The following is a 22791-nucleotide window of genomic DNA, read 5'->3' as shown; positions in this document are numbered from 1 at the left end:
ATATATTAATGTTTTAATTATTATAAATGTTTTTTTTAACAAAACAGGGGCTTTATTAATTCTTGAAGAATCAAGAACAACCACATCAAGAGCACCATCAGGTACTTCTTCGATCCAAACCCGCATTACATCAAAGTTTTTGCTAAGTTTTGGTCAGCCTATGCACTACCCCCATTACCCAATCTTCCCACATGAGAGAACTCAATTAAGGAACAAGAATTAGCCAAATGCAAAATATCCTGCACAATAAGTCAAAAGCTGGTGTTTTCTCACGCGCTTGTTGCCTTTCAAGTGGTTGAACAATTTCATTTTTTCGGTCTCCAAAAGTAGCTTGTTCAAACTTGCCTCGAGCTTAATTTGTAGTGAGAGTGTGCCTAGTAGCCATAGCTTCCAAAACATCCACATCATAGCATCCTCCTACCTTACAGCAGGTGGCAGCCATGATATCTCTCACATGATCATCCCCCAAGCCCTGCTGAATTATCGGAGTAACATGCAGCATTAGAGTTGGCACCATTCTAGTGTTGTGAAGTGACTGAAATTTTTGTAAAAAAAATCCTCATTGCTATATAAGGTGGGGAGGACTGCTGGACTTGGCACCATTTTAGTAATGGTGATTTCACTGTCAAGAGTGCTTAGTATGTGGAATTATTACAAGCTGTTTCGGTTAAAAAACAATGGACCTTCAGCAAGTCCTTCGGATGAGTGGAGATGAAGCCCAATTTGAGTGATGACCGAATTGAGGATTTCCTGCGCAACTAAACACACGTAAACTGGCCTCGGGGGTTGTGCCGAGGAAGGCCTCTCCGATGCCGAAGTCAGTATGAATGCAAGATAATGAGAGAAAAGCTATGCAAGAGAGTTTGTTGCTTGAGGCCTTTTATGTGTATGAATCTGATTGTACAAAAATGAAAGCTTTTATACCTTGCTTCAATTAGATGGATGGGGCTTGAAGAATCAAATGGGCTGCCATTTGATTGGGCCTTGCTATACATGACTTGACTAATTTGCAATGAGGGTTGAACCTTGCCTGTTGGACTTTAATTATTTTCATTGTGGACCGGGCCCAAATAAAAGTTATTTGGACCCCAAACAACTTGCCCCCCAGACCCGATTCGTGAGGATAACGGGTCGGGTTTCAGCAGCTGAAGGATTTGGAGGGAAATAAGTGAAAATAATTCAAATGTTTTTTGAGAATTTGTACAGTTTTAATAACCGTTAATGGTGATTAATTAACCTTAATGACGGTTAACTAATGATAGTGGGGAAGTGGAGTAAACTTAGTGGATAATTAATTTTGGCAGTTTGTAATTGGTTTGGGAAGAATTTGAAGAGTTTTTTTTTTTTTTTTTTGAGAAAAGATAATTATATTGTATTAATAAAAACAAAGCAAGAACAAGCAAAACATTACAGCCGAAGCAAACAAACTACCAAACATACAATCGTAAGCTTGCAATGGCATCATTATCAACACCCTTGCCACCTTCTAGGAAGGGTTCAAGGACGCGACCAATCATCTGCAGCAAGCATACAACGGGAGCTACAGGAGGACAGCAGCTCGCCACTTGCAACCACGACCCTAAAGCAGAGCCTACTGCAGTACATACAAACACCAACAACTACAAATCATTGACATACAGACAAGCACATAAAAAACGCAGCTAGAAGAATAGCACACCCAAATCGAACCACTAGAGCACACAAAAACACAGCTCTCACAGTAGTTCCACTCGCATAGTAGCGGTGTAGCAACAATAAGACACAAAGCAACTACGCATCAGAGACACGCAGCACTGCAGCGAACCAGGACCTGTTGTGGGCGCTTGTTTTCTTAGGCATGATGTTTGAAATCCTCCAATAACATTGATCTCTCACATTCCTCACCAACACATCAGGATGAAGCATTTTTTTATTCCAAACGACCTGATTTCTTTGCCTTCATACATGGTATAAAAGAGCAGCAAAACAACTCCGTATGACATTAGCTTTGAAACGTCCCATGCTTGGAGACCTTAGCCACTGATCAATCGAATCAAAATCACTGAATCTGCACTGAATTTGCAGCAAATTACACAGCCCACTCACGCATTTCTGAGCATATTGACAAATTACAAACAAGTGATCAACCGTCTCAGAAGCTTGTTGACATAGAGGACACAGATCATCCCCCACAATACCATAATTCTTCACTCGCTCATTAGTTTGGATGCGTCTCCAAGCAATTAACCAACAAATAAAACTAGTCTTGGGAATATTAAATCTATTCCAGACCCAAACAGACCACCCCACTTCACTACACTCACCTCTTAGCCACTTATAACCCGATGAAGCAGAATATCCATGTGGATTAAAAGACCATCTATTTTGGTCATAGCCAGTTCTAAAAGAGTCTTTTACTTTGCAAAGACTTTTCCAATACCAACTAGCCGTAGCTGGGGAATGTAGTTCTTCCAATCCTGATGCTTTAAATAGACATGATCAACCCATCGAACCCACAAATTATCCACCTTGTTAGCAATACACCACACATACTTGCCTAGCATAGCTAGGTTCCAAACATGACTTTCCTTAAAATCAAGGCCTCCCTCTCCTTTAGGTCTACAAACGAGATCCCAAGCAATCAAAGAATTATTAGAACACAAAGGCTTTCCATTCCAAAGGTAATTTCTACAGATAGAAATCACCTGATTAATAACTTTCTTAGGAATGACAAAGATAGCAGCCCAATAGCTATGTAAATTCAATAACACTGCATTCACAAGTTGAGTTCTCCCTGCATAAGAAAGAGTTCTCACCCCCCAAGTTCTAATTTTAGATACAATTTTATCAGTCAAGAATTCACAGTCAGCAATCGACAGCTTCTTAGAAGAGATTTTAACTCTCAAATAACGAAATGGGAGTTTATCCTCCACAAAACAAGTCTGCTCTAAAACCCTGGCCTTAACTTCATCAGGAATGTTACAGGCATATAAGGCTGACTTGCCTGTATTAGCTGCTAAACCAGAAGCTTTAGTGAACGTTGCCAAAGCCTGCATGTTCATCATAATAGAATTCTCCTCCCCCCTGCAAAACAGAATGAGATCATCCGCAAAAACAAGATGGTTAAGTCTCAAAGATTTGCATCTATAATGAAACTTATACTCCCCATTACTCCCCACATATTGCAGCAACCTAGAAAGATATTCCATACACAGAACAAACAACAAAGGAGACATAGGGTCTCCCTGTCTCAAACCCTGCTTTCCTTGAAAGAATCCCTGAGTGGAACCATTAACACAGATAGATAATGAAGGGGTGGTAACACAACACATGACCCAGTCAATAAACCTCTGAGGGAACTGAAGCTCGTGCAACATTTCCTTGAGAAACTCCCAGTGAACTGAGTCATAAGCCTTCCTGATATCAACTTTCAATAAACACCCTGGAGGAGAAGATTTCCTATTATACAGTCCAACCAAATCTTGAATGATGCTGACATTCTGAACAATCTGTCTACCCTCCACAAAACCAGATTGATTAGGAGAAATCAACCCAGGAAGAATGACCTTTAACCTCATACAGATCAACTTAGTGATACACTTATACAAAGTATTGCAGCAAGTAATAGGCCTAAACTCAGTAACCATAGTAGGATGAGAAACCTTAGGGATCAAAGTCAACTTAGTGCAATTCAGCTCTTTAAGCATTTTACCCGTAGCAAAGAAATCCCTAACAGCATGACAAACATCACTACCAATTTCATTCCAAGCCGCCTTGAAGAAGGTAGAATTATACCCATCAGGACCAGGAGCCTTGGAACTGGGAATAGAGAACATTGCATTTTTGATATCCTCATCAGAAAAATCCTGCAACAACATATCAGCTTGTTGAGAATTAACCACCGGACCCAAACTCACAATCTCCTTCTGAACATTTGATCTATTAGCACTAGAAGAGCCTAACAGACCTTTATAATATTGCTCAAAAGCATCAAACACGGTCTCAGGAGAATTTCTAACACACCCATCAATCCCAGTTATTTGGAGCACCCTCTGCTGATGATTTCTAACTTTAATAGCCTGATGAAAGAACTTAGAGTTCTCATCCCCTTCACTCAACCATCTCACCTTAGCCTTTTGAGAGAGATAACTCATATAAGCCGGCTTAACTCCCCTAAAATTAGCTGCAGTAAAACTCTCATACTCAGCAACAATAGGATCAGCTGGAAGCTGATGAAGAAGCCTCTGACAATTCTCAAAGTCCTGTTTGGCATCAAAATATTGCTCCTCAATCTTATCAAAATATTTCTTGTTCAAGGCCTTCAGATGACGTTTGCAATTTTTAAGCTTCTTGACAACCTGATACATAGGAACTCCGAAGATACTAACATTCCACCCTTCTTTGACAGCATCAACGAACTCAGGATGAAGAGTCCACATATCAAAAAATTTAAATGCAGGTTTTCTGCAAATCTGATCCTTCTCAAAGTGAACAATGGCCGGACAATGGTCAAAGAGTCCTTCAGGATGAAACTGAACAAAAGACTCAGGCATATGAGAAACCCAATGATCATTAACCAAGCATCTATCCAGTTTACTCATAACCCTCTTAGACCCAATTTGCTTATTATTCCAAGTGTACCTTGGGCCAGCAGACACCAAATCAAACACATTACAACAACAAGCTGTATATTTAAAATCTTTAATATCAGCAAAAGTAACAGGACTACCCACCCTGTCATCATAATTTAAAGGACAATTAAAATCTCCACCAATCATCCAAGGGCCATCAATCTGATCACTTAAGCTCTGAAGGTCCCTCCATAAGGACTGCCTCCCCTCAGCATTATTAAAAGCATAGACCACAGCAATATGGAATGCAAATTTATAAGTCACATGGTACACACTAAGATGCATGCACTGATCAGAGGAATACTTCACATCCACCGTAAAATTCTGACTAAACCAAGCTACCAAAATCCTACCTCCTTTATGCTTGTTAAAATTAGATGCAATACACCAATTCTGAAACATATTAGCATAAATACTACTAAAATTAACAAGCTTAATTTTAGTTTCAATTAAATAGATCATACCAGCATTTTGTTACAAAAAGAAATTCCTCACTTCTTTTTGCTTTCGGGGCTTATTCTGTAGGGTTTCGTAGTGACCCGACACTACGCGGAAGGAAACCCACCAAGACCCGCCCCTTAATTAAAGCAATTAAACAAGCATAATAAACTTAATCAAACAAGATTAAGGACAAGAATTATACCTTTGACGCGTGCTTCGCTCCTAAAGAGCTCTTACTTCAAAATCCCGAAAAGACGAGATCTCCGACGGATCGTACCCTCGACCCGACCCGAGCGTCCTAAGTCTTGAAGGTTAGTCAAGACCCGGACAAAATAACTATGATTTTTACGAATCAAAGGTTTACTCTTTTCTTAGAGTTGCCTTTTTAATTCCACTCAAGGTTGTTTCAATTCCCAATACCAAGCTTGGTATTTATAGGGAAATGATCCCTTGATTCTCATTCCCCAACTAATATGGGAGAATGTTTTATTTGTCAATTAATTTATTTCTAAAATAAATCAATAAACAAATGCAATCACAATTCGACAAGTGTCAAGGAGGGAGAGAGTGTTAGGTGAGGACCATGGAGAGGTGGGGGGACCAATGCCTTACTCCCCAAGGCTTTCCCAAAGCCTTGGTCCCCACTCTCCTCATAAACCGCCTCACCCTAGTATGTTGCCCAGCTGCCAGCTAGCGTGCCAGCTGGCTGTGCCAGCTAGCCCAGCATGCTAGCACAAGCCCAGCAGCATCGCTGATGCTGGCTGGTGCGTGCTGGCGCTGGTGCTGGCTGGTGCGTGCTGGCGCTGACGTTGGAGCGTGATGGCGCTGCTGCCAGCATCCCTCGCATCCTCGCTACTCGCATGGCCCAGCATGCGTGCTGCTAGCGAGCCACGCATGCTGGCCTCTTGCCACGCACCGCACTCCCACACCATGCGCACCACGCATCTCTCTCGCACACAGTGCCTAGCATGCGTGCTGCTAGCAAGCCACGCATGCTTGGCTTGACGTTGCTTGCTAGCCTGCCAGCCCCTCGCACACACTCTCGCACAGCCACACGCATCATGCGTGCATACGTCTCGCCTAGGCACCACGCACCACACATGTGCCAGTGCCTAGCACTAGCTGTGCTTGGTGCGTGTGGCCCTGCCATGCGTCCAGCACTATGCTAGGGCTGTTATGGCACCAGGCCATCCTAGGGCACGCATGGTGCGCCTAGTGATGCTGCCTGGGCTGCGATGGCGCCCAGCCATCCTAGGCCACGCATGGTGCGCCTAGTGATGCGCATAGGCCTGCGATGGGCGTGCTGGCTTGTGATGGCGCCTAGCATCATGCTAGGGCTGCGACAGCGCCTAGGCATGATGCTAGGGTTGTGCTGGCGCGCCTGGTGCTAGCGATAGCCAGCCATGGTGCCTAGCCATCATGCTAGGGCTGCCATGGCGCGCCTCGTGACTATGATGAGCTAGCCTAGCCTAGCTATGGCTATGCTCATACTTGTCGATTGTGATTTTGCGACGCTCGGTCTCGACGCCCTCGGCTCGACTTCCGACGTCTGAATTCGTAAAACTCTGTCGACTCATTAAATCCTTTCGGATTAATTCGACGTCTCGGATCGGAGATTCGATTGGGTTTGACCCGAAGGGTTAAGTTAAGATTAAGCTGTAATATCAATTGTACCTTGATAATACTGATCGGAAGCGGCCTCCACCTAGGCATTCCGATCACTTGACCTTACTGAAGAATTACCTCTGTAATAATTTTGAACCCTCTATCGGAATAATACACTTGTTGAAAGGACACCATTCCTTTCAATCTCCCACTTGTCCTTCCGGACAAGTGTGCATATTGTGTATAGCTCATTTCCTTTGTCACTTAATGTTTCTTCGTGAACTATAAGGTAAGATTCTTTGTCATCCTTATTACGTTCAGAAGTGTTTCTCGATCTCCGAGTTTGACTGTCAATAAGCAGATGATTTCTAAAATCCATCTGAGCATGGCCATGCATTTTACAGTCTCACTCTTCGAGCGGCCTTTTAAACAACAAAACATTTTCCCTATTGTTAGTAGGGGGACAATCCCAGTCTTGTATTGTAAGTTCTTCTTACTAAGAGGACATAGACTCCCGAGTGTTCCCGTTATGATCCCCAGCTACGACAGACGTTAGGAAACATCAAAGAGCCTAGTACTCAAACAAGAAAACTTCACAGTACTCATGGTCTGAGGAAATAAGTTCCGATAGCCATAATGAGAACTGTACTTATGACAAAATTTAATTTTCTTAAAGTACTCTCATAGGTCTTATCCAGTACAGTTCTAAACTGTACCTGTGCAAATGATTTATGACTGTCACGTCCTCGCAGCACAAGAAACAGTGTTGTAAATCATACTACACACTAATCTATTGCGGTCATCAATCGTCCATCTGTTAGATGACCTCGATTAGGGATACTTTTCAATTTAATATTCAATGTTCACTTAACAGGTGTTTCTTTATCCAAGACATGGTCTTGATACCCTATTTTGAATATTTCCGTAAATCGAATGGACTCATTATTTAATTCTAAACCACAATTAAATAGTAATGGAGTGAATGATAATTTTGCACAAAAATTAATTACTCCATTAATGAATGGTTTTAGTACAGTGTCTTACATTAAATCAACCCTGTTTAATTAAAACACTTGTACAGGGAATATCAAAGCCAGTCTCGAACATGCTTGATTCCCATTGCTTCAACGTGTTTGTTGTGTTTCACTTGAGGCAAAGGTTTAGTCAAAGGATCGGCCACATTATCATCCGTGCCGATCTTACAAATTCTGATTTCACCTTCGGATTTCCATTCCCTTATCATGTGAAATCGCCGTTGCACGTGTTTGACCTTCTGGTGTTCTCTCGGCTCTCTGGCCTGAGCTATAGCTCCATTATTATCATAATAAAGGTCTATCGGTCCCTTGATTAAGGGTACAACACCAAGTTCACTGATGAACTTGCGAATCCAAACAGCTTCCTTGGCAGCTTCCGAAGCGGCCAAGTACTCGGCTTCAGTTGTAGAGTCTGCAGTGGTGCTCTGCTTGGCACTCTTCCAGCTGAACGCTCCTCCAGTCAGACAGAATACATATCCCGACTGTGACTTGAAGTCGTCTCTGTCAGTCTGGAAGCTAGCGTCGGTGTAACCTTCAACAACCAGTTCTTTGTGGCCTCCATACACCAGGAATTTATCCTTGTTCCTTTTCAGGTACTTAAGGATATTCTTGGCCGCAGTCCAATCCGCCTCTCCTAGGTTCGATTGGTATCGACTCGTTGCACTCAGGGCATACGATACATCCGGCCTTATACATATCATGGCATACATGATCGATCCGATTAGCGAAGCATATGGGATCTGATTCATTCTTTCTCGCTCAACAGATGTCTGTGGACACTGTTTCTTGCTGAGAGTTATGCCATGGGACATGGGTAAATGCCCTCTTTTGGCATTTTCCATGTTGAATCGAGCCAGTATCTTATCAATGTAAGTACTCTGGCTTAATCCAATCATCCTCTTAGATCTATCCCTGTAGATCTTGATGCCCAATATGTACTGTGCCTCTCCTAAGTCCTTCATTGAAAAGCACTTTCCCAACCAGCCCTTTACGGACTCCAACAATTTTGTGCTGTTTCCAATGAGCAGTATGTCATCGACATACAGGACTAGGAATGCAATATCACTCCCACTGACCTTCTTGTATACACAAGACTCATCTGGATTCTTGATAAAACCAAACTTGCTGATGGCTTCATCAAATCGCAGATTCCAACTCCTGCTAGCTTGCTTTAGTCCATAAATGGACTTCTTCAGCTTGCAAACCTTTCCAGCGTTGCCTGGATCGAAAAAACCCTCTGGCTGTGTCATATACACAGTTTCTTCCAAAATCCCATTAAGGAAGGCGGTTTTGACATCCATTTGCCATATTTCGTAATCGTAATATGCAGCAATCGCTAGGATAATCCGGACGGACTTTAGCATTGCAACTGGTGAAAAAGTTTCGTCATAGTCAATCCCGTGGACTTGTCTATAACCTTTTGCCACCAGTCTAGCTTTGTATACCGATACATTTCCATCTTTGTCTGTCTTCACTTTGAAGATCCATTTGCAACCAATGGGTGTATAACCCTCGGGCAAATTCACCAAGTCCCAGACTTGATTTTCAGACATGGAGTCCATCTCGGATTTCATGGCCTCTTGCCATTTTGCAGAGTCGGGGCTCGTCATAGCTTGCTTGTATGTCGCCGGCTCATCACCATCCATAACTAGGATGTCCTGATCATCAGTTAAGACAATACCGAGGTATCTGTCTAGTTGAGATCTTTGTCGTTGCGACCTACGTAGGGTAATCGGTTGAGAATTTACATTGTCTGTTTGACTCTGACCAATCTTCTAAGATGCTTCCAAAGTATCTAGATTGTCAGTTTTGTCAGGTTGACATTGTTGCTCGTCCTCTCGAACTTCATCAAGTTCGATTTTCCTCCCACTTGTCATTTTGGAAAGGTGATCCTTCTCCAAAAAGACACCATCACGAGCAACAAACACTTTGTTCTCGAATTTATTGTAGAAGTAATACCCTTTGGTTTCTTTTGGATATCCCACAAAGAAACACTTATCTGATTTGGGGTGAAGTTTGTCCGAAATTAATCGCTTGACATATGCTTCGCATCCCCAAATCTTGAGAAAAGACAACCTGGGAGGTTTCTTAGTCCATAATTCATATGGAGTCTTTTCAACAGCTTTTGACGGAGCTCTATTCAGTGTTAGTGCTGCTGTTTGTAGCGCATGTTCCCAAAACGAGATAGGGAGTTCACTAAGACCCATCATTGATCGAACCATGTCTAACAAGGTCTGATTCCTCCGTTCGGACACTCCGTTCCGTTGAGGAGTTCCGGGAGGTGTCAACTCTGAAAGAATGCCACATTCTTTCAAGTGATCGTCGAATTCATGGCTCAAATATTCGCCACCTCGATCCGATCGAAGTGCTTTAATTTTCTTGCCAAGTTGATTTTCAACCTCTTTCTGAAATTCTTTGAACTTTTCAAAGGATTCAGATTTATTCGACATTAAGTAGATATAGCCATATCTACTATAATCTTCGGTGAAGGTGATGAAATATTGGTAACCTTGCCTTGCGGGTGTGCTCATAGGTCCACATACATCCGTGTGTATTAGACCTAATAAGTCACTTGCCCTTTCTCCCAGCTTGGAGATTGGCTGTTTGATCATCTTGCCTAATAAGCATCCTTCACAATTTTCAAACGACTCTAAGTCGAATGAGTCAAGAACACCTTCTTGAAGAAGTTTCTTGATGTGTTTGATGTTAATTTGGCCAAGACGACAATGCCACAAGTAGGTTTGATTCGAATCGATGGTCTTAGCTTAGTGGTATCATCCTTTTGTCATATGTAAAACATGCAATTGAACATAAATTTGTAAACTTGAAACAACAATTGTCAAAAGTCTTACATTCGAGATTCCTAGGTGTCCAACACCATGGATCATAATATGTTCAAAGCATGATAAAACTAGAAATAGTTTAATTACATGTCATAGACAAAATAGTGCATGCAAGCACGACCGAAAAAACCATCTTCGTCGTCTTTTGTCCATGGACCAACACTTGATAAGCTTCTCACTTGGTCCCTGAAAAGGCAACATTAAGTGAGTCATACTTGGTATCCAATACCTTATGATAAGCTTAATCCTCAAGTGTTAAGGAAGATACCTGAGGTGGTCGGAGTGATCCCCTCTTCCTTGATGAGCATGCATTCCCTTTTGTAATGGCCTTGCATGCCACAATGGAAGCATCTCATCTTTGCCTTGACCTTCTTGAACTCCTTCTTCTTAGCTCTCAAGGGCCTTTTGGTCATTCCATAGGTTGTGGCTTGGCTAAGTAGTTGCACCACCTCCTTGAGGGAGTGTGTCTCCTTTCCCGCAGCGATATGCACTCTAAGTGCATCATAGCCCGAGTGGAGTGAAGCAAGAAAGATATGCCCCGCCATCTCATCTTCCAATGGAATTCCGAGAAGCTGCATGTGCTTGAAGAGCCTAGTCATACCAAGCACACGAGGTCGGAGGGGCATGCCTGGTCTCAATTTAGCATTGTAGACCTTGGTCCAAAGCCGTTGCCTTTCCTTAGCAAGACACCCAACATTTGGTGGCTTAATTCTCATGTTTGAAAGTGACCTGGTCAAGTCAAACACGAGTCCATCAAAGTTGCCATTGTCACTCTTGGTGACTCTTACATTGACAACGTCCTCAAGTGCTTTGAGGAACATGTCCGGAAGGTAGGAGGAAAGAGTTTCCTTCCAGTCTTCTGGGATGGAATTTTCCATGAGTCGTGAGACCCTTTTGCAATTGGAAGACCATTCTTCATGAGCCTCGTCGGTCATGATCCCTTTAGCAAAGAAGCTTGGAATGGGAGTATCAAGAGTATACTCCAAGGAACAATTCCGAAGAGTTTTCCTGAGTTCCTCTTCCCATTCCTTAAAGTTGACCAAGTTTAAGGGAAATGCCAACTTTTCGGGGAGTTTCGGGCACATTTGGTTGTTGTTCGAGTTACTTGCAGACATTATTCTACAATTGAAAGAATTTGAAATGAAAAACCATTCATACATCAATAAGTTGAAATTTAAAGCGTTCATGCACTTATTCACACTTATTGAACATTTTATCCACGCATTTTTAAGATTGTCCCTTGGGGCGAGAATAAAATGATTCTGAGATCCCAAAGATCAAGAAATGGTCAAGCATGCTTTGGCTTGTCTTAACCATTAAATATCTTAAGGTAAGCAACCCAATTGCTAATAGCTCCAAGCTACTCTCGGTTTGATAAAATGTCGCATCCAATGCATACTTGACATTTTATCTCTTTTGCCACGACATCTAAGGACTCCTTACTGATATCGTTGAGCTTAACCAAGACAACTTGTATACCTAGAATACCTTACGTTCCTAGGGAAGTAGTGATGCCTCGCTTTGGCGTAATCCATCACGTACGCGCATTAGTTCGGTAAGTGTTGTTCTTGGAATGGAAAATTTTAGCTCAATATTATTAAGGGACCTAGGGTTTCTATGTTGGTTGATTTAAGTGAACTTAACTAATCATCGCAACATCATAGAAATCCTAGACATGCATCTAGCAAACATATATAATAACAATATATAAGGCATAAAAATAGATGCATTTGGAAACTAGCATGACCCCTTGAAATCTTCAAATTCCATGGGTCTTCATCTTGGCTCGTCTTCCTCGAACACCGTCTTGAGACTTCTTGGCCAAAATGAAATAAAAGAAGCTAGCTAGAACGACTAAGATTAATCTAAATAGTACAAAAATACTTAACGGTTCGCAGACCGTATTTAGATTTACAAAAATACATAACGGAACGCAGTCCGTATTTTCTATCCTAGTCGGGCCCCACTAGTTGCCATTTTCAAACAACCTGTTTTGATAGCAATTTTCATTCACCAGTTCACTATTTGTGAACGGCCCATGCAATTTTACGAAATACACAATTAAACACGCAAAACTAGTAACTAACTTAGGTCATTAATCCAATTAACGCGCCTAATTAAAACTAGTCAAAGTGGTTTAATTCATTATTTCTAAACGCAAAATGCCAACGCATTCAATTAAGCTCCCACTAAATTCCGCATCCGTACTTAATTAATCCGATTAATTAAGTCGGCATAACCCATAATTTGTCAAAATTTTGCAAAATTGAAAATCGAGGTAATTAATTTGACAAAAGGGAGCTATGATTTTGCATAATTTGTCAAAATTTTGCAAAATTGCAAAATTGAAAATCGATTAAAATTATTAACTCCGGAAGGATCGCAAAATCATAGCTCAATTTTTAACAAGAAGGGCATCATCCAATGATGCTTGGCGCACCATGGCTGCTAGGCAGCCCATGGACCCTGCGCCTTGGTGCGTGGTGCTGGCTGCTAGCAGGTGCGCCTGGCACAGCCTGCCTAGCTTGCTAGCACCAGCAGCATGCTACGCATGCTAGCAGCTTGCTGGCACAAGCATCAGGGGCTGGCTGGCTGGGGCTTGCTGCCTCGCTGCCCAGCAGCCGCACAAGCATACCAGCAGCCTAAGGCCCCTGCGCGCCAGCACATGCACCACACAACAGCCCCTCCACGCCACACAGCTACGCACCAAGCGATGCACAGCCTTATGCGCACCACAGGCAGCCTACATGTGGGCTGCTAGGCAGCCCGGCTAGCCTTGGTGACGCTTCCGGTTTTGCATCGTTTTGCGTGCATTTTACTCGGAATCTAATTCCGATTTGTGTGCGACAATAATCAATTCTAAATCAAATTTTAGAATTAACTTTGAGGGAAAAATAAAATAAAATAAAACAAATGTTAAGTCTAACTTAACCAATTTTATTTTAATTGGTGCACTAGCCTAAATTTATCCAAAATTTCAATTTTGAACAAAATTAGGTCAAATTTTTATGCTTAAAATAAAATGAGCTATGTCCAAAATTAATCTTGCCAATATGCAAATTAATCATGGATTTGACAAAAGGGAGTTGGAAAAATAAATTAATCATCCAATGATAAAAATTTTCCAACTTGTATACTTGTGTAAAATACCAAGATTACATCTTCCAATATGAAGATTAATCAAATTTTACTCACAAGTAATTGAACATAATGGATTTTAATCAACCAAAATATGAAAAATCCAAACTTTGTTCAACATGGAATTTAGGGTTAGGGTTCCAATCATTTAAACACTTAAAGATTAGAACTTTAACAATACTTGGGAACTTAAAATACAAAATCACAACAAGTTTTCACACCTTATTGCAATTTATTTGCAAAATTGTGAAAAACAAGTTTATGTGATTACTTGGTATATCAACTTAAGCACTAATAAACACTCCATTATTATGCTCAAGGATATTTTAAAACCAGTAGATTAGTGATGCAAATGTGCATTTAATCTATCCTTGTAATGCTTGCATTAATCAAGGCTTAAAAAGAATTAAAACTTTCGTTGAAAAACGAAAAACCCCAGAAAAAGTGGGTTTCTGGTTCGAATTTGGCTTATTCTGTAGGGTTTCGTAGTGACCCGACACTATGCGGAAGGAAACCCACCAAGACCCGCCCCTTAATTAAAGCAATTAAACAAGCATAATAAACTTAATCAAACAAGATTAAGGACAAGAATTATACCTTTGACGCGTGCTTCGCTCCTAAAGAGCTCTTACTTCAAAATCCCGAAAAGACGAGATCTTCGACGGATCGTACCCTCGACCCGACCCGAGCGTCCTAAGTCTTAAAGGTTAGTCAAGACCCGGACAAAATAACTATGATTTTTACGAATCAAAGGTTTACTCTTTTCTTAGAGTTGCCTTTTTAATTCCACTCAAGGTTGTTTCAATTCCCAATACCAAGCTTGGTATTTATAGGGAAATGATCCCTTGATTCTCATTCCCCAACTAATATGGGAGAATGTTTTATTTGTCAATTAATTTATTTCTAAAATAAATCAATAAACAAATGCAATCACAATTCGACAAGTGTCAAGGAGGGAGAGAGTGTTAGGTGAGGACCATGGTGAGGTGGGGGGACCAATGCCTTACTCCCCAAGGCTTTCCCAAAGCCTTGGTCCCCACTCTCCTCATAAACCGCCTCACCCTAGTATGCTGCCCAGCTGCCAGCTAGCGTGCCAGCTGGCTGTGCCAGCTAGCCCAGCATGCTAGCACAAGCCCAGCAGCATCGCTGATGCTGGCTGGTGCGTGCTGGCGCTGGTGCTGGCTGGTGCGTGCTGGCGCTGATGTTGGAGCGTGATGGCGCTGCTGCCAGCATCCCTCGCATCCTCGCTACTCGCATGGCCCAGCATGCGTGCTGCTAGCGAGCCACGCATGCTGGCCTCTTGCCACGCACCGCACTCCCACACCATGCGCACCACGCATCTCTTTCGCACACAGTGCCTAACATGCGTGCTGCTAGCAAGCCACGCATGCTTGGCTTGACGTTGCTTGCTAGCCTGCCAGCCCCTCGCACACACTCTCGCACAGCCACACGCATCATGCGTGCATACGTCTCGCCCAGGCACCACGCACCACGCATGTGCCAGTGCCTAGCACTAGCTGTGCTTGGTGTGTGTGGCCCTGCCATGCGTCCATCACTATGCTAGGGCTGCTATGGCACCAGGCCATCCTAGGGCACGCATGGTGCGCCTAGTGATGCTGCTTGGGCTGCGATGGCGCCCAGCCATCATAGGCCACGCATGGTGCGCCTAGTGATGCGCATAGGCCTGCGATGGGCCTGCTGGCTTGCGATGGCGCCTAGCATCATGCTAGGGCCGCGACAGCGCCCAGGCATGATGCTAGGGTTGTGCTGGCGCGGCTGGTGCTAGCGATAGCCAGCCATGGTGCCTAGCCATCATGCTAGGGCTGCCATGGCGCGCCTCGTGACTATGATGAGCTAGCTTAGCCTAGCTATGGCTATGCTCATACTTGTCGATTGTGATTTTGCGACGCTCGGTCTCGACACCCTCGGCTCGACTTCCGACGTCTGAATTCGTAAAACTCTTTCGACTCATTAAATCCTTTCGGATTAATTCGACGTCTCGGATCGGAGATTCGATTGGGTTCGACCCGAAGGGTTCAGTTAACATTAAGCTGTAATATCAATTGTACCTTGATATTACTGATCGGAAGCGGCCTCCACCTAGGCATTCCGATCACTTGACCTTACTGAAGAATTACCTCTGTAATAATTTTGAACCCTCTATCGGAATAATACACTTGTTGGAAGGACACCATTCCTTTCATATTCAAGCCCCTAACATTCCACAGTAGGATCTTATCCATTGGACACGGAGTTTGTATTCTCCATGTTATGGCGTACCACCCCATCTTCCTCAATTAGAATAGGTTGAAAAGTATTAGATGTATGCAGACTCGTGGGCCTAGCATTCGCTTTTGAACCCGTACTCTTCTTTTTAACTAGCACAAACCCTTCATCCTCAGCCGATCCTTCAGCCTTTTCAGTCAAAGTTTCTGACTGTTGTGTTGAGGTTTCTGCTACCTTGTCATCAACCACTGGCTGTGGAGCTTTTGGCCGCCACACCTTCACAACAGGCCCTTTCTTTTTGTTGTTATATTCCTCCTTTGAAGGAGGGTGCCATTCATACTCCACCCTATAAGATACTAACACTCCATGCTCGTTTTTGAATTGAACATGGTCAGGGAACGCCTTGGTGATATTCATTTCAACAAGAACTGTTGCAAATTTGATCTTGTCACGATTTTGCGTGGCTTTGTCTAACCTCACAGGATCCCCCAGTTTCCCAACTAATGTCATAATACACCCCCAATACTTCAAAGGCAATTCATGCAATTGAACCCAAATCGAAGCTTTTTTAAAGTCCTTGGGATCAAAATCCATCTCTTCATCCCACGGTTTGATAAACACAGGATGACTATCAAATAACAAATGTTGAGCATCAACAGCCTTTTGCCAAGCTTCCTTGTTAAGAAATTGAACCAGAAACATGCTTTTCTTGATATGTATCACTTTATCTACCTGTTGCTTGCCCTATAAACGCTTAGCCCTTTGGTGATCCACTATTGGGCAACACCTTTAAGGGTTGTAGGGAAGTATTTGCACCAGGTATCTTCGGACCAGGGGTTAAGGTACATATGCCCCTCGTAGGAGGCTATGTGATCCTTCGGATCCGAAGTACCGTCATATGTAATGTGTGCCGGAATTTTAACCGTCGGCATGTGTTCCTCCAGTATCCACCTTTGGAATGGGGAACTGGTTGGAACCATTACGGCCTTTCCCTTGTGGCCGCGCCAAAGGAACCCTGCTTCTCCCTCTCAGAGAGGTAGATGCAGGAGGTGTCCCTTCGCGTGACATAGAGGGCTGAGACCCTTCTGGATAGGTGAGGCGACTATGCACCCCTCCTTCTTTGCCACCTAAGCGCTCATGAACGCGTCGGCGAGAAACATTGTGGCTGTCATGATGATCCTCGAAGTTCTGAGCTTTGGAGTTTTCGAAGTGGCTGGAGCCTCTCCTCTGACCCTGCCCGGAACCGCCTGGATGCCCAACCCTTCGGCTGCCTTCCCCCTTCGAGGACGGAGCCTGCCTCTCTCCCTCGGTTCCGCTTTTCCTCTTTCGATCATGCGATCTAGGAGGGGGAGAGGGTGATTTTTTCGTTGATGGGAAGCGCCCTCCCAAAGCATTCATAAAGTCCATGCACACAGCCATGGCCTTCATAACCTCCTCGGTTGACGAACCGGTAGGAGGAGTTGAACGCATGCTAGGTGAAGGGTCACGCTTTCGAGCCTCGCTATCTCTCGGCGAATTCCCGTTTTGGTAATCCCGTTGGAAAGGAGATCTCTCACGCATATTTTCTCCTCTCGGGGAGTTGGAAGTGGTCGGTTCAGGCGACGTCGAAGGTGTTCTACTGGCCCTTACCGTGATTAGGCCCATCTTCCTAGCTTTTTTAGAGCTCTTTGCACTCTTAGTCATTTTTTGCGTTGGCTAAGATTAGTATGAGATTTTTGGCTGAATTTTTGTAAGTGTCCCCACAGACGGCGCCAAGTTGTTTCAGTTAAAAAACAATGGACCTTTAGCAGGTCCCTCGGATGAGTGGATATGAAGCCCAATTCGAGTGATGACCGAATTGAGGATTTCCTGCGCAGCTAAACACATGTAAACTGGCCTCGGGGGTTGTGCCGAGGAAGGCCCCTCCGATGCCGAAGTCAATACGAATGCAAGATAATGAGAGAAAAGCTATGCAAGAGAGTTTGTTGCTTGAGGCCTTTTATGTGTATGAATCTGATTGTACAAAAATGAAAGCTTTTATACCTTGCTTCAGTTAGATGGATGGGGCTTGAGGAATCAAATGGGTTGTCATTTGATTGGGTCTTGCTATACCTGACTTGACTAATTTGCAATGAGGGTTGAACCTTGCCTGTTGAGCTTTAATTATTTTCATTGTGGACCGAGCCCAAATAAAAGTTATTTGGACCCCAAACACAAGCAAAATGTGATAATTGTCATCAGCGTCTCCCAACAATTGTGCTTCAAAAAACTTATATACGGGTAGCTATCTCCCACCAATAATTAAACACTTTGGTTAAAGAGCTTTCCAGGGGGGTTGCTCCTGTTCACAGGAATTTGAAGAAAAGGGGTGTTTGTATTGATGATTTGTAGCCTGTATGTGGTGAATCTGTTGAAACTTTGATGGACATTTTGTTTTTGTGTAACTTAGCCAGGGAGCTTTAGTACTTCTAGCCACTTCTCCTTGATACAATGAAAGGTGAGCATATGTCTTTCAGAAACTCATCTTAACCCATTGATTTTATCAAAACAAATGTAGAGAATGGTGGGATATTTTCTGGAGTCTTCTTTGGGGTATTTCGTTGAGAATAAATGTGTAGAATTTTGAAAAAAAGATGATAATACAGATTAAAGAGGTGATTCGCAAAGCAGTAAACATTGTGGGGGAGTACGCCAATGCTAATGAGAAAGGCCCTTTTGAAATTTCCATCAGACCTCTTGTCGGTACCTCTTGGGTGCCTCCTGCTAGTGGCTTCTTTAAATCCAACTCTGATTATAAATGAAATTTAAAGGCATTAGTGCTTTTAAAAAAAATAATTAAAGGCACTAGAGATTTACAATGACTGAAAACGAAATGCATTAATGATTGTGAAAAAAGGAAAAGTTAAATAAGCATTGATTGTCTTTTTAAAAAAATAGGGAAAAAAATAAAACAAGTAATGGTGAATAGAAACGCGGATCTTTTCTATAACCAATACAAACTGAACCACTAAGCCACATTTGGTATATATATGTATATACTACCTCCATTAACTATTATGTGTAACAAATGGGTTACACACGGACTCCTAGGCAAAAGTTTTTAAGCATGATTATTGAAATATAAGGGCATGTAATTAAGTATTAATCCAACTAAAAAAAATCACAATTAACAAAAACCAGCAAACCCAAAACCTAGAATCACCAAAACCACCGACACCCACAACTAACCGCCACCAAAACCCACAAACCCACAACCACCACCACCACCACCACCAAAACCTGAACCCACAACCACAACCACCACCAAAACTTGAACCAGAACCAAAAACCACAATCACCACCAAAACCACTGAAACACACAACCACCAAAACCAGAACCCACAACCACCACCAAAACCCACGAACCCCCACCAAAACCCACAAACCCCCACCGAAATCCACGAACACCACCAAAACCCACAAACACCACCGAAACCCACAACCACCACCAAAACCCACCAAAAAATTTCATTAATAAAAACTACGATCGCTGAGTAGATCTTGTATTGTGCAACATCTTCGCTTATATCGCTGGAAATTACAGCCTTATTGGAGAGACAATCTAACCATTCTTTATAGCCGTAAGGATGTTTTCCCACTAATTCATTTGATTGTGTTAGAAAACTTGATAACCTTTTGCGATTCGCATACAATTTCACACAATCCATTAGATATACAATCACAGATTTAATACTAAGAAATAATTAAATTTCTCTCTCAAAAAGAGAAGATGAACCTTAATTAGCTTGTCTTTGAAGGCAATCGAAAAACTATTGTCTTTTGAAGGAGATCGGGAACAATTTCTTTTAAGGGAGAAAAGTTTCTATCATAAGGAGGAATCATTATTTTAAACTTAAAAAAAAAATAAAAAGCCAAGATTGGGGCTTTTCACCGGTTAAAACTGATAGAAGCCCCTTCAAAAATCAACAATGGAGGCTGGGGTTTAAAAAATAGGAAGGAGGAGAGAAAAACAAACCGTCTATCAATTCATTGACCTTTTATTTTTTACTTATACAAGCAAATGTTATAAAGGTACAAAGTTAAGCAAACCAGTACTTGTTATATTTCTGTAATACTTATAGTCCTTTATTATTGAAAGATGAGTACAAATTTCTGCATCTGTTTTAAGTTATATCGAATCTTCGAGGAATGGATAATCGGTATAGCCAACAATAGGATCAGAAGTATAGAAGGTATCTCTGTTATACTTATTTAGTGGTGCATTAAGCTCAAATCTATTAGGCAAATCTGGATTAGCTAAAAACAAGCGACCATAAGCTACAAGATCAGTGCAACCCTTCATCACAGCCTTGTTTCCGTCTTCTCTGTCGTATCCTCCAGCAGAAATGAAAGTACCATTGAAAGCTTTTCTCATGGGTAGTAAACTTTGAGAAGATTCCTCTTTCTCCCACGCAGTAATCATCCTAGGTTCAACCATATGACAAAAAAGAATTCCACACTTGCTGAGGCAATTAGCCAAATAAAGGCCTAGAGCTTCTGGATTTGAGTCTCCTGATTCATTATAATTTGCAAAGGGAGAGATTCAAATCTCAACCCTATTTGCACCAATCTCTTTTGCAACTACTTTAACTACTTCTAGAGCGAATCTACAACGATTCTGTAGAGATCCACCATAATTGTCAATTCGGTCATTAACTTGGTCTTTTATAAACTGATCAATGAGATAGCCATGAGCTCCATGTATTTCAACACCATCAAAGCCTACACAAAGGAAAAATACAATTGTATAAAGTGATCACGAGACACTTCAAATTAATGATCACACTTATATATCATGCTCTTAACCAATAATCATAACCATTCTCATTTTCTTTCTTACTATATCTTTGTGATCATGCCCTCATTTGCAACCACATTTTTTTTTTCAAATTGCAAAACTTACCAGCTTCTATGGCATCCTTAGCAACTAGCCTAAATTCGTTCACAACTGAAGGTATCTCTTCTGTTATTAGCCGCCTTGGCGTTAGAATAATGCACATTATTTATACCCGTAGGTTGATCTTGTCGTGTCAAGGGCTTATCAGTGCAAGAGATAGGAGATTGTCCATTTGGCTGGAAACCTGTTACAACAAGGAAGTTTTGTGAGAAAAGAAAATAAAAAATAAAATTACAAAAGAAAACTAGTGAAAGTATTTGTAATCGAGCCACAAATGAAAATTTTCAATTAATCTTTGAAACCAGCAGCCAACTTGATTTAGGAAAATTAATTAGAATTGAAAACAAGAAGTAAAGAACACATACATGGTTGATAAGGCACTTATTGATAGCAAAAAAAATAAAAGTAATAAAAAGAATCTTGCAAAATCGGGCACCTTTAATGCCTGCTTTTGGTCAACTTGTTTCTTATAATTTTAAGAAATACAGATTCAGATAAGTCTAGACAAGTTGAAAGTTAATAAGGAGATAAGTTAGATAAGAAAGTTATTTGCAAATTACTCATACATAAAACAATGTTTAATATTTGGTATGCAAAACAACCTTGTCCTAATAAATGCCAAAAGATTTATCACCACCAAAAAAAGAAAATCAATCGATCATATAAAATATAACGATTTGAGATGATTCAAAGGAGTGTCAAAGTTTGAGTTAGTTACTTTCATTCGAAAGTCGTCCAATATGTCATATGCCGCCTTTGGCATGCACAGCATCAACAATAGGTTTCCATGCTTCGATTTGCTCCCTTGTCCATATGCCTGGTGTGTTTTTGTACCTAAAGAATCAAGTTGCTTTAAAGTTAAGAAACAAATATAATTTTTTGTTTGTCACTAAAAATAAAGAGTACTCATCATAGAAGATAGTTGCCTCAAACGTACCCTCGAGCAGTTTCAGAAATTACAGTTGCTTCGGATATGAGCAAACCTCCATTTGTAGTTCTTTGAGAGTAATATAGAATTGCTTGTGGTTGAGGAACATTTCCATATGATCTCATTCTAGACAATGGGGCTAAAACAAGCCTGATTACAATAATAAGGCAAACTTAATTATTCTGTAAAAAAAACAAAAAAAAAAAGAAAAAGAACCCTAAACTTGTTTGAATAACGGAAAATACTTTGTGTTATAAAAAAAAGTGATATTATAAATTTTTTTTTTGGTGCAAACGAGGGGCTAGGCCCCAAATAAAAGCAAAAACAGAAAAGACTAATGAGAAACTAAACGCGACATTGCCACCCCAACAACATCATCATATAAAATTCGACCCAATGGTAATGGGGGGTCTTGAATCAACTCGATCTTGTTGTTCTGAGTAACACCTTGATTTGCTAGCCAGTCTACGGCCTATTCGCTTCCCTGTAAATATGATGGACTTCCACTTCCCACTTCGCATCCTCTAGCATCTCTTTGCATCTATTGATAATATGGACACTTTCACCTCTATAGTTGCTTGCACCATTTAAAGCCTGTACTAAGGCCTGATTGTCAATTTGTACCTGCAGCTTCAAGGGATTAAGTCTTGCAGCCAATTCCAGACCATACTCTACAGCACGAGCTTCGGCCATGAATGCATTACATGCCCCAAGTTTGAGAGAAAAGGCATATAACAACTTTCCTGTACAGTCTCTAATCACCCTTCCCCCTCCAGCTGGTCTGGGTGCTCCCTTTGCAGCCCCATCCGTATTTATGGCTAGCCACCCTTGAGGAGGTCCGATCCATTTAACAAACTTTTCACTTCTTCCCCCTGGTAAGGGACCATTAGTGTTCCCCCCATCCCCTAGCACACGCCATGCTTCTTCAAATTTAGCAAGTAAAATTGACTAACATTTATGGGATTATCGTTGCTCTTACCAAATATGATGTTTTTTCGCCACTTCCAAACCCGCCAGCATACAATAGCAAAATAGGTGGGCCAAATTTAAG

General features: G+C 41.8%; 1 protein-coding gene across 1 annotated transcript; it reads right to left on the bottom strand.

The window, feature by feature from the left end:
• Window positions 1-20044: 20044 nt before the first annotated feature.
• On the bottom strand, window positions 20045-20915 carry LOC110696440 (12-oxophytodienoate reductase 1-like). Its single transcript, XM_021873726.1, has 3 exons — window positions 20819-20915; window positions 20482-20637; window positions 20045-20427 (listed from the first exon to the last, which is right to left on the bottom strand). Exons 1-3 carry the CDS (start codon window positions 20913-20915, stop codon window positions 20045-20047), a joined length of 636 nt encoding a protein of 211 aa, XP_021729418.1.
• Between the last annotated feature and the right edge of the window lie 1876 nt (window positions 20916-22791).

Source organism: Chenopodium quinoa, unplaced genomic scaffold, assembly GCF_001683475.1.
Source record: "Chenopodium quinoa cultivar QQ74 unplaced genomic scaffold, ASM168347v1, whole genome shotgun sequence".
NCBI classification, from domain to species: domain Eukaryota; kingdom Viridiplantae; phylum Streptophyta; class Magnoliopsida; order Caryophyllales; family Amaranthaceae; genus Chenopodium; species Chenopodium quinoa.
The sequence above is the reverse complement of the archived record's forward strand: the minus strand, read 5'-3'. Positions and strand labels throughout refer to the sequence as shown.